This window comes from Myotis brandtii, unplaced genomic scaffold, assembly GCF_000412655.1.
Source record: "Myotis brandtii unplaced genomic scaffold, ASM41265v1 scaffold129, whole genome shotgun sequence".
NCBI lineage: Eukaryota > Metazoa > Chordata > Mammalia > Chiroptera > Vespertilionidae > Myotis > Myotis brandtii.
In genome coordinates this window covers 1,420,660-1,433,856 of record NW_005354551.1, presented here as the reverse complement: position 1 = coordinate 1,433,856, position 13,197 = coordinate 1,420,660, and the positions used below count along the sequence as shown (strand labels likewise).

Below are 13,197 nucleotides of genomic sequence, written 5' to 3'. Positions count from 1 at the left end.
GAAAAAAGCAATGCAAACAAAGAGAAAAGCAATGCAAAATGTTCCGCTCTACAAATTGGAGACTGCAGGAATGTGTAAGTGGCAATGGCATGGTCAAAATAGAAAACGTGAATCCCTATACTTTTTTTGTGTTTTTTTAAGAACAAAACTTGAATAATAAAAACACAGAATCAGGTCCAAAAGTCAAAGACTATTTTTTTCTACCTTAGAATCCTTTTGATTTAAATGGAGCCGTTTGAAACAAAAAATATGTATCAAAATCCCCAGAATGATAACCTGTTTGGAAAGATTTAATTGCTGCAAATAATCTAGAACGCATTTTGAAATATAAACATAAAACAAAAAACAGATGAAAGATCTATTGGAGTAACAAGGGGCACACACTCACTGGGGCAGGATGCTGAGGTAGCGTGTGAACCTCTGGCTGTTTTCTGCATGAAGAATCTGAGCTTTGAACGCAGAGATGGTTTGTTCAGTTATATTCCCTGCACTTAGGACAGACTAGATGCTCAGTAAATATTTAATGAATAAACCAAGTTCATGATGCAGCTGCGAACTGGCTTATTGGTCTATGCAAGAATCTCAAATGAGTTTATTTTAAAAACTGGCATCATGTTCTTTTGCTAGAAAAGGAAAAACTCTCATGTAACTTACTGAATAGCTGTAAGTTAACTGGTTTGAATACAGGCATAAAGCAAAGCATCTGAATTAATGGACTAAACCTTAATTAATGAACCTGTTCTCAAAGTTCCAATGGGTGAAAGCTTTTGTGATAGCTTCAAGTACAGGCATGTCAATGCTGGCCATGTCACCTATTACTTTAAACCAAAACCACCCAAACCCTGTTTTCTACCCCAAAGCCATAACCCAAGATGACTGTGAAGAGGGTAAGAACCATGACACGTTTTGCAGTACAGTTGATATTAATAGTTGATATTAGTAGTTGATAATGTAATTCTAACATTCCATGTATGAAGCAAAAAGATGGCCAGCAGTAAGTTTGTAGTGTCATTACACTTCATGCAATAGCTGATATTTTAAACATTATTTCTGTTATTGTACTATAGGTATTTATTTCTGAATCTTTTTTCAACCCTGGGATTTTTTTTTCTAAAAATATTATCTTTTCTCCTCCATTCCTTATGAATGTCTGCATCTAAAATACTGATGAAGCCTGGCCGATGTGGCTCATGGTTGAGCGTTGTGAATCAGGAGGTCAGTTTGATTCCCAGTGAGGGCACATGCCTGGGTTGTGGGATCGATCCCCAGTGTGGGGCATGCAGGAGGCAGCTGATCAATGATTCTCTCTCATCATTGATGTTTCTATCTCTTTCTCCCTCTCCCTTCCTCTCTGAAATCAATAAAAATACATTTAAAAAATGCTGATGACCAGGCAATCACTACCACCTGAAAGTGCTTCTGGCCAGACCCCTGCAAACAATAGCCACTGATTTCCAGGAGGCAGTCACCTCCCTGCTTTCCCCAAACTCCCTACCCTTCACCTCTTGTGAGTGCTGCCAACACCTAAAAACCTATATCACTTAAGAGATTCCTGGATTGGAACCCTGTGCACTTTGAGCCTGGAAGCTGTTACTACTCAGTATACCAGAGAATCAGGTTGCTTCTTCCAACTGAGGAATCCCAGGAAGAGCCCGCAGCCCAGACCCCCAGATGGCTTTTCAGGACCCATGTTTCATGACAGATGCTGCCACAAGACTTTCAGTGCTTGGTTCTTTGAGAACAGGTTTCTGTGACTGAGGAATGGGCTCTGTGGGCTCATGTAGTGGGAATCCTTTATTGTGTTCAACTATACTCTGAAGAAAATGTGTTATTGCTATGGAAAATTTTGTTCTTGTGCTTCACAAATCTTGCCAAGTCTCTTAATATGAATATTTCTTCAGAGATGAAAGCCAGAAGAACTCTTTGGTTATCCAGATACAAAATACAGAGACTGTTTATTTGGGAGCAGCCTGTCTTTCTTCATAAATACATTTTGTAGAGTGATGGCCTATAAACAATGGAGATGGAAAACCATCTATAGAGACTACAGCTTCATGAAAGAAGAAAATAAACAAACAACAAACAAAAAGCACAGCACGCCAATATCTGTAGGAGAAAGAGAAGCCCAAACCACAGTTGGGTTTTATACTCACCAGAATGGCTTGAGTGAAGATGAAGTTGGGGAACAATGTGATTTTCACACATGGTATTGGTTTGTTTTTAAAACCCATGCCCACTTTTTTAAAAGTGTAATTTAGCTTTGGTTTCTTTCGTTCTTTAGAAGACATCTCTGGAGGCAATTGATGATTTAAAAATCAGTAGTGGAAGTCTCAAAGTGACCCCGTGTTCCTAGTCCCAATTCATATAGTGGAACACTTAGTTACTTAAAAAATTGCCCTTAGGTTTGCTCCCACCCAGAAGGGATTTCTAGTTGGTGTTGGAAAGAAACTTCCCTGGACTCCCAGAGGGGCTCTCCCACAGATGCCCTCCTTACCCAAAGCACTTGCATTTCCCACCTGTAGACACACACTCTCTCAGTCCTCCCTTCCCCCTCCCCCCACCTTCTCTCCCAGGAGTGATCTGGATTAGACAACAAACAGCACTTCCCAGATGGGCACACATGCAACAGCTGTCAAAAGGAGAAGTCAGTTTACTTTCTTTTAAACTTGCAATGTTTGCCTTTATTTTGTTCTTTATATTTTGAAAGTGAAAAGAAATAGTATTGAGTCAATTTCTTTTTGTTTTTTTAAATATTTGTTCTATGTATTTACAAGCCTTATAGTTGCTCTAAAGATTTCAAAAGTATTAAGAGTACTTTTCCAAGGGTAGCACTTTTTTTTTTTTAAACAATTCTTGGAGTTCTCTGGTCCACAGCATTTCCTTCTGTTCCAAGGTTATGTATGTTTCAATTACTATTGTGATTTTTTTTTTCTGAAGCAAGCTGAGAGGCAGGCAGAAAGATTTGATACCAAAAAATAAAATAAAATTAAAATTAAAAAAAAATCTTTCTTACCTTGTTCACCCCAAACCTTCTTAAATCTGGACTAACTACTCTGCATTAAAACAAACGTGAGGTGCGTCTGAAGGGGAGGGAAATTTATTTCTCTGCTTTTCTATTATACAAGTTGTTTACAGAAACTGCAAATTAAAAAATTACACTGGCATTTGCAGTCCTTAAAATAAATTAAAAGTACTCAACTTTTTTTTTTTTTTTGCTAAACAGATGTGTTTTTTAAAAGTATGAGTCCTCGTTTAAAAAGAAAAGATTATAACAGAAAATATTTTCTATAAATAATACATGTATTTTGGTTTTAGTGCTCCCGCCCTCAGGTTGAAGTTTACTTTTTTCCAGTACCTTTTTCCTCCATGATCACCTTTTTTCTCTTTCCCCTCTCCCACTCGTGCACACGTGGGGGTTTCTGCGAGAATTGGCCTTGCTGCACTGTGATTGGCGAAGACGTGAAACTTTTTAAAAAAATACTTAAATTGTTTCTTTTGTTTCTTTGTGTGTATTTGAAGTTTTAGTTATCCTCCGATTCCTCTTCTGCTTCCCGGAGCCACGTGAAGAATGCTGTGACAGATTTGAGGGCCACACCCTTCCCATTCTGCTCTGCGGGGTCCTTGCTGCTTTCCCATTTGTAGAAGGCATCCTCGGAGATTACCTCTTCGTCATACAGGCAGTCAAAAAACATCCGTAGCAAATCTGTAAGGAAGTGAAAATAAACCATCTGTTTTGGGGCACTGTAGTTGTGAAGGAAAGATTGTATTTCCAAGTAATGAATGAATGCACATTAATTCCCCAAGAAAAGAGCATCCATGACAATTCATTATACTCCCTCTTGGTAGTATAAATAGCAGAACAACTGTCTAAAGAATAGGAAAAGAAGATGTAAGCAGTCTAAATTATTTCTTATTCCTGTTGTTTTGTTCAATTTGAACTATTTTCTGATAATGCTGAGCTGTTTTTTTTAATTAAATATATTTTTATTGATTTCAGAAAGGGAGAGGGAAAGAGAGAGAGAAACATCAATGATGAGAGTGAATCACTGAGCAGCTGCCTCCTGCATGCCCCACACTAGGGATCGAGCCCACAACCCAGGGATGTGCCCCCGACCGGAATCAAACCCGGGAACCTTCAGTCCACAGGCCGACTCTATCCACTGAGCCAGACCAGCCAGGGCTGAGCTGTTTAATATTATGTAGTTGTCAACTTAAACACTTTAAAAATTAAATAGGAAATAATTTTTTTAGCCCTGGCGGGGTGGCTCAGTTGGTTGAAGCACTGTCCCGTGCACTGAAAGGTCGCTGGTTCAATTCCCAGTCAGGGCACATAACTAGTTTGCGGGCTCGATCCCACGTAGGGGTGGGTGTGAGAGGCAACTGATTGATGTTTCTCTCTCACATCAATGTTCTCTCTCTCTCAAATATAACCTTAGGTGAGGATTAAAATAATAAAAATTTTTTTTCTTAATTTTATACATTTCTCTATTATTTGAAATTTTACAATAACAATATATTATTTTTACAATATTTGGGAGGAAAAGGCAGGATGTACTTCCCCCCTTCTAATATTATTTTCAAAATAAAAAGTAATAATTTACATGAAAAACCTGGGTAAAAACTTTCTTATCTGTCAACTGTTTTCAATGCTCAGATAATCTGGTCAATATTAATTCTCTGTTTTGCTCTCACAATGGAAACCCAATTTATATTATTGTTCAAAAAAGGGAGAAAGTTGGTAAGGATATAAAATCCAACAGAGGGTCTTTATATATTCTTGAAAAAAAATTCCTTCCTTGCAGGCATTTAAAATTCATTTAAAGTTAGCTTGCTAATCATTTATATTAATGGAGGGATGCAGTGGAATAAGCAATAATTGCTACTAAATATTAGGTTTAGAATGAGTTATATTAAAATTTTTCTTTAGATTTATTTTGGAATTTTATTAGTCCAACTAATACTGAAGTCACTTTTTTCTCTAAACCCCAGTTGGTCTATGGGGAAATGGAAGCAAGTGGCTGATTATGTTGTTGGTAAATCTAGAATTAAATATCTCTCCGGGGATTATTAAAGTTGATAATCAATTTCATCTATTTATAACCATCTCTTGAAAAGTTAGTGTCCTCATCCTATAATAGGAAAAGGAAGCCATATGTTAAACAACCTTTCAAAGGTCTGGAGAGAGAGAAAACAAAGTCAGATTCATTCTCTTATTCACACTTAGACGTCTCTCCAGTTATACCCTGAGAATGATTTGTTTCAATCTTCTCCTTTATCTCCTAGAACAGTGATTTTCAATCTTTTTCAACTTATGGCACACATAAAGTAATTACTAAAAATTCTGTAGTACACTCAAAAAAGTATTTTTTTGCTGATTTGACCAAAAAAAGGTATAATTTTGATTCATTCACACCCGACAGCTATTGTTGTGTTGGCGGTTGTTATTTTTTAATTTGACAATCTAAGGGGAAAGAGGTCAGTGTCCCTGACTAAATAGTCAGGAATTGAATATTGCACAAAATTCTTGCATTGCCCTGGCTGGTTACTCAGTGGTTAGAGCGCCGGCCCTCTCACCAAAGGGTCACGGGTTCGATTCCCAGTCAAGGGTGAGTAACTGGGTTGTAGGTTCGATCCCCAACCCCAGTCAGGGCACCGTGCGGGAGGCAACCAATCGATCTCTCTCTCTCTCCCTTCCACTCTCTCTAGCAATCAATGAAAAAAATATCCTCGGGTGAGGATTAACAACAACAAAATTCTTTCGGCACACCGGTTGAAATCTCTGTCCTAGAGGGATTCATCAGCACTAGCAAAGAAGGAAAACTTTGCAAAAGCTATAACCCAAGGAAGTGCCAAAGATCTACTTTATCTCTAAAATAGCCACATAATATCTACTTTCACAAGTTTCAACTAAATTTTCAAGCTTTAATACAATTCAGTTAACTTATCTTACCAATATCACCCAGTCTTAGCTGTCAGGTTACCTTATTTGTCTGATAGCCAGAATTAATCATAGCCCTTAACTAAAAACTAGTCTAAAATGCCTTAATGACTTTGCAGGATTCTGAGGATTCTGAAGAGTATCATTCTCTTTCATTATTAAGACCTATGTTGCCCTAGCCAGCTTGGCTCAGCGGAATGAAGGGTCCCAGGTTCAATTCTGGTCAAGGGCACATGCCAGGTTGTGGGCTTGATCCCCAGTAGGGGGCGTACAGGAGGCAACCAATCAGTGATTCTCTCTCATCATTGATGTTTCTATTTCTCTCTCCCTCTCCCTTCCTCTCTGAAATCAATAAAAATATTTAAAAAAAAAAGACCTGTATTAAAAAAAGTGAAGTTTATATAAAACACATGCTAATGTGGAGATGTCCTAGACCTGCATCATCCAATAGGGTAGCCACTAACCACAGTGGCTATTTACATTTATATAAAATTTAAGCCCTAGTCAGTTTGGCTCAGTGGATAGAGTGTCAGCCTGCGGACTGAAAGGTCCGGGGTTCAATTCTGGTCAAGGGCACATGCACGGGTTGCGGGCTCGATCCCCAGTAGGGGGCGTGCAGGACGCAGCCAGTCAATGATTCTCTCTCATCATTGATGTTTCTCCCTCTCTCTCCCTTTCCCTCTCCCTTCCTCTCTGAAATCAATAAAAATATATTTAAAAAAATTTTTTTTTAAATTTAGTTCCTTAGTCACAATAGCCACATTCAAGTGCTTAACTGACACGTGGCTCATGATTGCCACAATGAAAGAAACAGATATATTTCCATCATTGCAGAAAAATTTATTAGACCTCTCTAGAGTGAGGATTAAATATCTAATTTAAACTAGTTATTATTTTCTCACGAAAGTCAAGTACATAAAAAATGTAGGTTCATTAAAATTGTTGGTTATCTGAGTTTTGTTACCAGGAATTCCTCTATTATCCCTGTTCAAACCCATCATAACATCACTAAAATCTTGGTCTGGATAAAACTCAACCACTGGTTGGGTTAATTGTAGCAAGACATAAACTTACTGGCAGGTTGATCAAGTTTGACTATTGATGCTTGTAGTGCATAAAGTGCTTGCAGTTCCTTCTCTGTATCCGAGTCTAGGTACTTGAGTAAGATCGGCACTCTTTGCTTGATAACAGCAGTGTCCACTCGGAAGGTGGAACAGTCAGCTAGAGGTGATAGAAGAACTAAGCATTACATTTAAGGAATTAACACACAGCCATTTTCAATTTCTGAGTCGTTAAGACACACATGACTCTATAAGAAAAGAGGAAGCAAGGAGGTCCAAGGCAAATATTTTGAAATTCAAAATGTTCTGAAATTCTTAATGGGACATTCTTTCCAAAATAATAAAAGAACATGGAGGGGTGATGTATTCTGAGTGCTGGGTTCCCTCAACAGTTGTGTACCCAATTCTTTATCTTTAATCACAATGAAACAGGTACAGTGGTTTTATGACTTTCCAAACTAGAAACACAACATTAGAAAGGAAATTAGAGTGACAGTTCATGTAAATCTTTTCAGAAGGGTAAAAGAATTAGAACCACTTTATTATTATTATTATTATTTTATTTATATTTTTATTGATGTCAGAGAGGAAGGGAGAGGGAAAGAGAGATAGAAACATCAATGATGAGAGAGAATCATTGATTGGCTGCCTCCTACATGACCCCCACTGGGATCGAGCCCGCAACCTGGGCATATGCCCTGACCAGGAATCGAACCCGCAACCTCTTGGTTCCTGGGTCGACGCTCAACCGCTGAGCTACACCCGGCTGGGCAGAACCACTTTATTATTAATTATAGGAGGGTGAGGACTAACTGTGACAGTGGCAGACAACATATCTGACCTGGGCCTTTTGGGGGAAGGCACAATACAAGGGCTGAGGAACGCATCCTCAGAGCCGGGAAGCGTAGGTTTTATTTCCTCTGTGAGTTGGCACAAGGACACAATATTGTTTTTAAAAGCACCTTATATATTTTCCAACTGATTTTATAGTGCCAAAGTCTTATTTCCATCGATAATGGAAATTATTTAAAAATTTTTAATCAAGACTTTCTATTTAGCTTGTTGTTTATTTGTTAAACTAACATTGAAAAAACATTAATTGACAGGAAATCTTAAATTAGAATCCTGAAGCTATCTTCCAAAATGATAAAGAGAAACCTAAAATTCTGAAAAACTTTGGAGTTGAATTTTGTTTTCCTATTTCAGTGATAGAAATGTGGATTTCTACCTAAGGCTAACAGGATGATCTTGTTAAATACTGTTAAATATTACAGGCAGCTTGGAATATTTAGGGTTTCTACCAATCCTAATCCTATCCATCTATGAAATTCATCAACATTCAATGAAATTGGCTTATATAAAGTAAACATAAAGCAGAAGCAGCAACTGGTATTTCTTTCCTCATATATGAATTTATATAAAATGGCTTTTCTGTTGAGATTAGTCCTTGGTTGATATTAGTAGGTTAAGAATATTCAACCTGGCATAGCCGGTGTGCCTTAGTGGCTGAGCATTGACATATGAACTAGGTCAGGGTTCGATTCCTGGTCAGGGCACACACCTGGGTTGCAGGCTCGATCCCCAGTGGGGGTGTGCAGAAGGCAACCAATCAATGATTCTCTCTCATCACTGATGTTTCTCTCTCTCTCTCTCTCTCTCCCTCTCCCTTCCTCTCTGAAATCAATAAAAATATATATATTAAAAAAAAAAAGAATATTCAACCTGTTCATTTTAACTCTTGAAAGGAAGGAGGAGGCTTTGAGTGTTGGAAATGAAAAGTAAATTCATAAATTTGAGTGTGAATTAGAAAAGCCATATGCAACACAGTATAAAACAACCGAAGGCATGCAGTAAGCTGTTCATATCTGGGATCTTTGCAGGCAGGGCAGCTAGTTGCCCCCTGCTTGAGACAGCCAGGCACTGTAGACAGAAAGGCATGCATCTGCACAGAAACTGAGCTATATAGGACAAGTGTTAAAGACAATATAAACTCAGGCCCAAATCATCAGTATTTGACATAGTGGGGATTTCAGACGTTAAACTTTGCCTTTAGAAATGTTACTTACCTATTATAATAGCTGCTTTACAAACGGCTGTCATTAAAGCTCTAAGGAATGTAGGTGAACTCATCTGGCTTTCATCTAGATTAGCCTGATATCAAAAGTAAATGGAACAGTTTAAAGGTACCCTCACACACCAGAGAAATTATTTCCCCTAAACTAGGTCCCATCTGGCACTAAGGGCAGATGGGGTCACATTCAACCTTCTTGCAAAAATTAATTTTCTGATTCACTGGAAAATACTTAGGCTACTGCCAGTTCTGTCTGAAAATGTTCTGAGTAGCAGTGTTTAGTTTTCAGGGGTGTCACTGCCTACCTTTGCTCATTCCATTATACAGTGTTGTGTACTATATACATTTGGAAGTGCAATGATTTAAAAACATTTTTCTTCCTCAAAATATAACCCATATTAAGATGATTTACCCAAATCTATAAATTTGAAAGAACTATACCACCACCACATTGTATTTTAAAGACTACTTTTTTCAGTAGTGTGCAACTCTTTCTAGGTGTGCTTTTTACCTTAATTTTAATGTTGAATTAGAGATAAATCTCAAGTATTGCCTGACACAGATTCTTCAGGTGGTGGTGACAAAACTGTTACTCTTTTCTAAGGATGCCAAAAAAATGTATTTAGAAATATGCTAAATAAATGGGCCCTCAATTTGTTGCTTAGTTTATTTCTCTTAAGATCTTATTTTTCTTAATATCTTCTTGCTATAAAACACTGTCCTAAACCAGAGGAGCAGCAAAAGAAAATGACAAACAAAACAAGACATCTCCTAGGCAGGTATTTTCTTTCTTTCTTTTTTTTTTTTGAAAAGCAAGCAAGAATTTGACCACAACAAAATATACTTAGGGCAGTGAAACAAGGAAGGGCATAGAAAAAGCAACAGGAGGGTCTGGGCTGGGCTGCTTTGGCTCACTGGCAAGCCAGAGAAAAAGGGGAAAAGAGGGTCCTGGAGACAAGTTCAGGAGGTTTGCCTGGAATGAGCTGCTGCTGCCCAGTGCTCCCCTGGTTACAAGTCTCATGGGGTCCCTTAGAGTTTAGAAGATACGTGCCTGTCGGAAGAAGGACAGAGGGAAGGGAATGGCATGGACGTGTTCCCTGGAGCCCAGTATAGTATTTTCCCCTGAAAGGGTCAGGCTAAAAATGATTGGCCAGGAAAAAATTAAAGCTGTCATTATAAAACTATGAATTTTATAAAAATAGAAAAACAGCCTTACTGTTTAAAATTCAAATACATGTAAGAATAAAAATAAACTTCACTGAAGTTAAAAACTCCCATGAAGGGAAAGGGTAATGTGTGAATTAAGGAGAGCCCTCAGGAATCTTTCTGGCAGAGCTTCCAGGGAAGTTGACACAGTCATTATACCTCTACCCAGTCAAAGATCTGCTCATCATTTGCTTTCTCCTCAATAATAAGCTTCTCAAGTCGATTATAGAGCTCTTCAGCAGAAAGTTCTTTCTTTGAAAGTGCTTCGGAGGAACAGGAACTGTCAGATTCTATAAAGTCCAACTTCTGAAACATAAAATGTTAAACACATGGATATAATTCAGTGTTATTATCATCCTGAGAGGAAAACAAAGTCATGGGGTGTATCTTCTATTTTACACGGGATCAAAATGATCCGCACTATCCTTCTGAATATTTCTCCAATTTTTTCTACTGTGTATTTTTGATTCTACTTATAAACAAGCAAACAAACAAAACCCCTAGAACAATCTCTCTGCGTACGCTTACCTTCCAATCATTCTGGGTTTGTCTTGCTCTTAGCATATCCCATAGGGCCTTAGGGCTTCGTTAAGTTTTTAAAATTCATTTTTCTTTCTGCTCTTCAAACTCAGCAATTTCTTCTTATAAAGCATTTTCATATGTTTAGTGAGTTAATTTTTCAATATGTTATTATAATTTTAAAAATTTAAATTATAGTAACATATATTGATACAGGGACTTCTTAATTTATAAAATTCAATGATATTCAGTTTCATAGAACAATACCAGAAACTTCATTAGTAAAACAATTAATAAAATAATGTATCTTTTGCAAAAATTAAGGATGAATTTTCATGGGAGTAGATTAGTCTAAATCAGTGTCTCCTGACTGAGCAATTTCAATTGCCCTATTTTCAAGTTCGCTGAGTTTTTCTTCTGCCTGCTCAAATCTGTTGTTGAACCCCTTTACAGTAATGTGTTGCTTAACAACAGGGATACATTCTGAGAACTGCGTCATTAGGCAATTTCACTGTGCAATCATAGAATGCCCTTACACAAACCTAGATGGTATAGTCTACTACACACCTAGACTATATGGTAAAGCCAACTGCTTCTAGGCTACCAAGTTGTACAGCATGCTACTGTACGATAGGCAATTGTAACTCAGTGGTAGGTATTTGTGTATCTAAGTATATATAAATATAGAAAAGGTATAATACAATTGTCCTTGAATAATATAGGTTTGAATTGCATAGATCCACTTATATGTACTTATTATGAATGGAGCTTGCGGGGCCAAAAGTTGCTCTGGGTGAGTCAATGAGTGAATTTGAAGGTCTACAACTTACTGTACATTACTATAAACTTTATAAACATTCTATACTTAGACTATACTAAACTTACAAAAATATCTTTCTTTCTTCAATAATAAATAAACCTTAGCTTACTGTAACATTTTTACTTTGTAAACTTTAATTTTTAAAAACTTTTTTGCCCTGACCAGGTGGCTCAGTTGGTTAGAGCATCATCCCATACTCCAAAAGGTTGTGGATTCGCTTCCTGATTGGGGCACACACGAAGGCCACTGATCAATGTTTATCTCTCACATTGATTTTTCTCTCTCTCTCACCCCCATCCTCTCTCTCTAGAGACCAATAAAACATATCCTCAGGTGAGCATTAAGAAACAAACAAACTAGCCATTTTGACTCTGTTATATTAACACTTAGCTTAAAATACAAACATATTGTATAGCTGTACAAAAGTATTTTCTTTATATCATTATCTTTTAATCTTTTTCTACTTTTAACATTTTTTTAACTTTTTAAACTTTTCTTGTTAAAACCTAAAACACAAACATATTAGTCCAGGCCTACATTGGGTCAGGATTATCAATATCACTGTTTTCCACCTTCACATTTTGTCCCACTGGAAGGTCTCCAAGGGCAACAAGAGGAATGGATGGAGCTGTCATCACCTACGACAGCAATGCCTTCTTCTGGAATATCTCCTGAAGGAGCTGACTGAGGCTCTCCTTGAGGAGGTGTCACTCTTCAGAAATATGTCTGTGGTGGTTTGCTTGGTTTCTTTATTATTATTATTATTTAATATATATTTTTTAGTGATTTCAGAGAGGAAGGGGAAGGGAGAGAAAGAAACATGATGAGAGAATCATTGATTGGCTGCCTCCTGCATGCCCCACACTGGGGAATGAGCCCACAACCTGGGCATGTGCCCTTGACCAGAATCGAACCTGGGACCAGTCAGTCCGCAGGTTGACACTCTATCCACTGAGCCAAACCGGCTAGGGCTCTTTTTTTAAATTTACTATAGATTTGTTTGTAAGCAGATAATGCACCATGCACATTCCTCTTTATTCAATGTAAACCTTTTAGTATTGGGGTCCATGTTGTCAAACTTTTCAAGGAGCTTGTTGAGGTCTGCAAATGCTTCTGCTAAAGCCTTCATGGTGAACTTTCTTGGAGGTTCTTCTTTTTCTTCTGCAGTTTCCTTTCTCTTGCCTCTTCTTCAGCTATGTGTTCCTGTTCTAGTACCAACAACTCCTCATTAGTTAATTCTTCAGGAGCCACTCTAGGAGTGCTTCAATGTCATCCTCAACCACACCCAGGTTAAAGCTGCTTGTCATCTCAGTCACAAACTTGTTGATTTTTGCAACTTTTTCCCTTTAATGACTGCTGCAGTGTCACTAGGTGACCAGAATTTTTCAGCTCCATTATAATCATACTAGAGGCCCGGTGCACGAAATTCGTGCACAGATGAGGTCCCTAGGCCTGGCCGGCGATCAGGGCCTATCGGGGCCGTCTCGCCCAGTCCTGATTAGGGCCTGCCAGGTGTCAGCCGGAGCCTGTTGGACAGGGGAAGGGAATGCAGGAGGTTGGCTGTGGTCAGTGTGTGTCATAG

General features: G+C 38.0%; 1 protein-coding gene across 7 annotated transcripts in view; it reads right to left on the bottom strand.

Moving 5' to 3' along the window:
• Positions 1-3,219: 3,219 nt before the first annotated feature.
• EIF4G3 (eukaryotic translation initiation factor 4 gamma, 3) overlaps positions 3,220-13,197 on the bottom strand; it is a 280,669-nt gene continuing 270,691 nt past the window's right edge. For all 7 annotated transcript variants that reach the window (XM_014534341.1, XM_014534335.1, XM_014534338.1 and 4 more), the window contains 4 exons: positions 10,436-10,582; positions 9,066-9,150; positions 7,013-7,159; positions 3,220-3,703 (listed from right to left, as the gene is read on the bottom strand). In XM_014534341.1, coding sequence (XP_014389827.1) covers positions 3,522-3,703; positions 7,013-7,159; positions 9,066-9,150; positions 10,436-10,582 — 561 coding nt within the window. In that variant the 3' untranslated portion in view covers positions 3,220-3,521. The remainder of the gene's footprint in view (positions 3,704-7,012; positions 7,160-9,065; positions 9,151-10,435; positions 10,583-13,197) is intronic.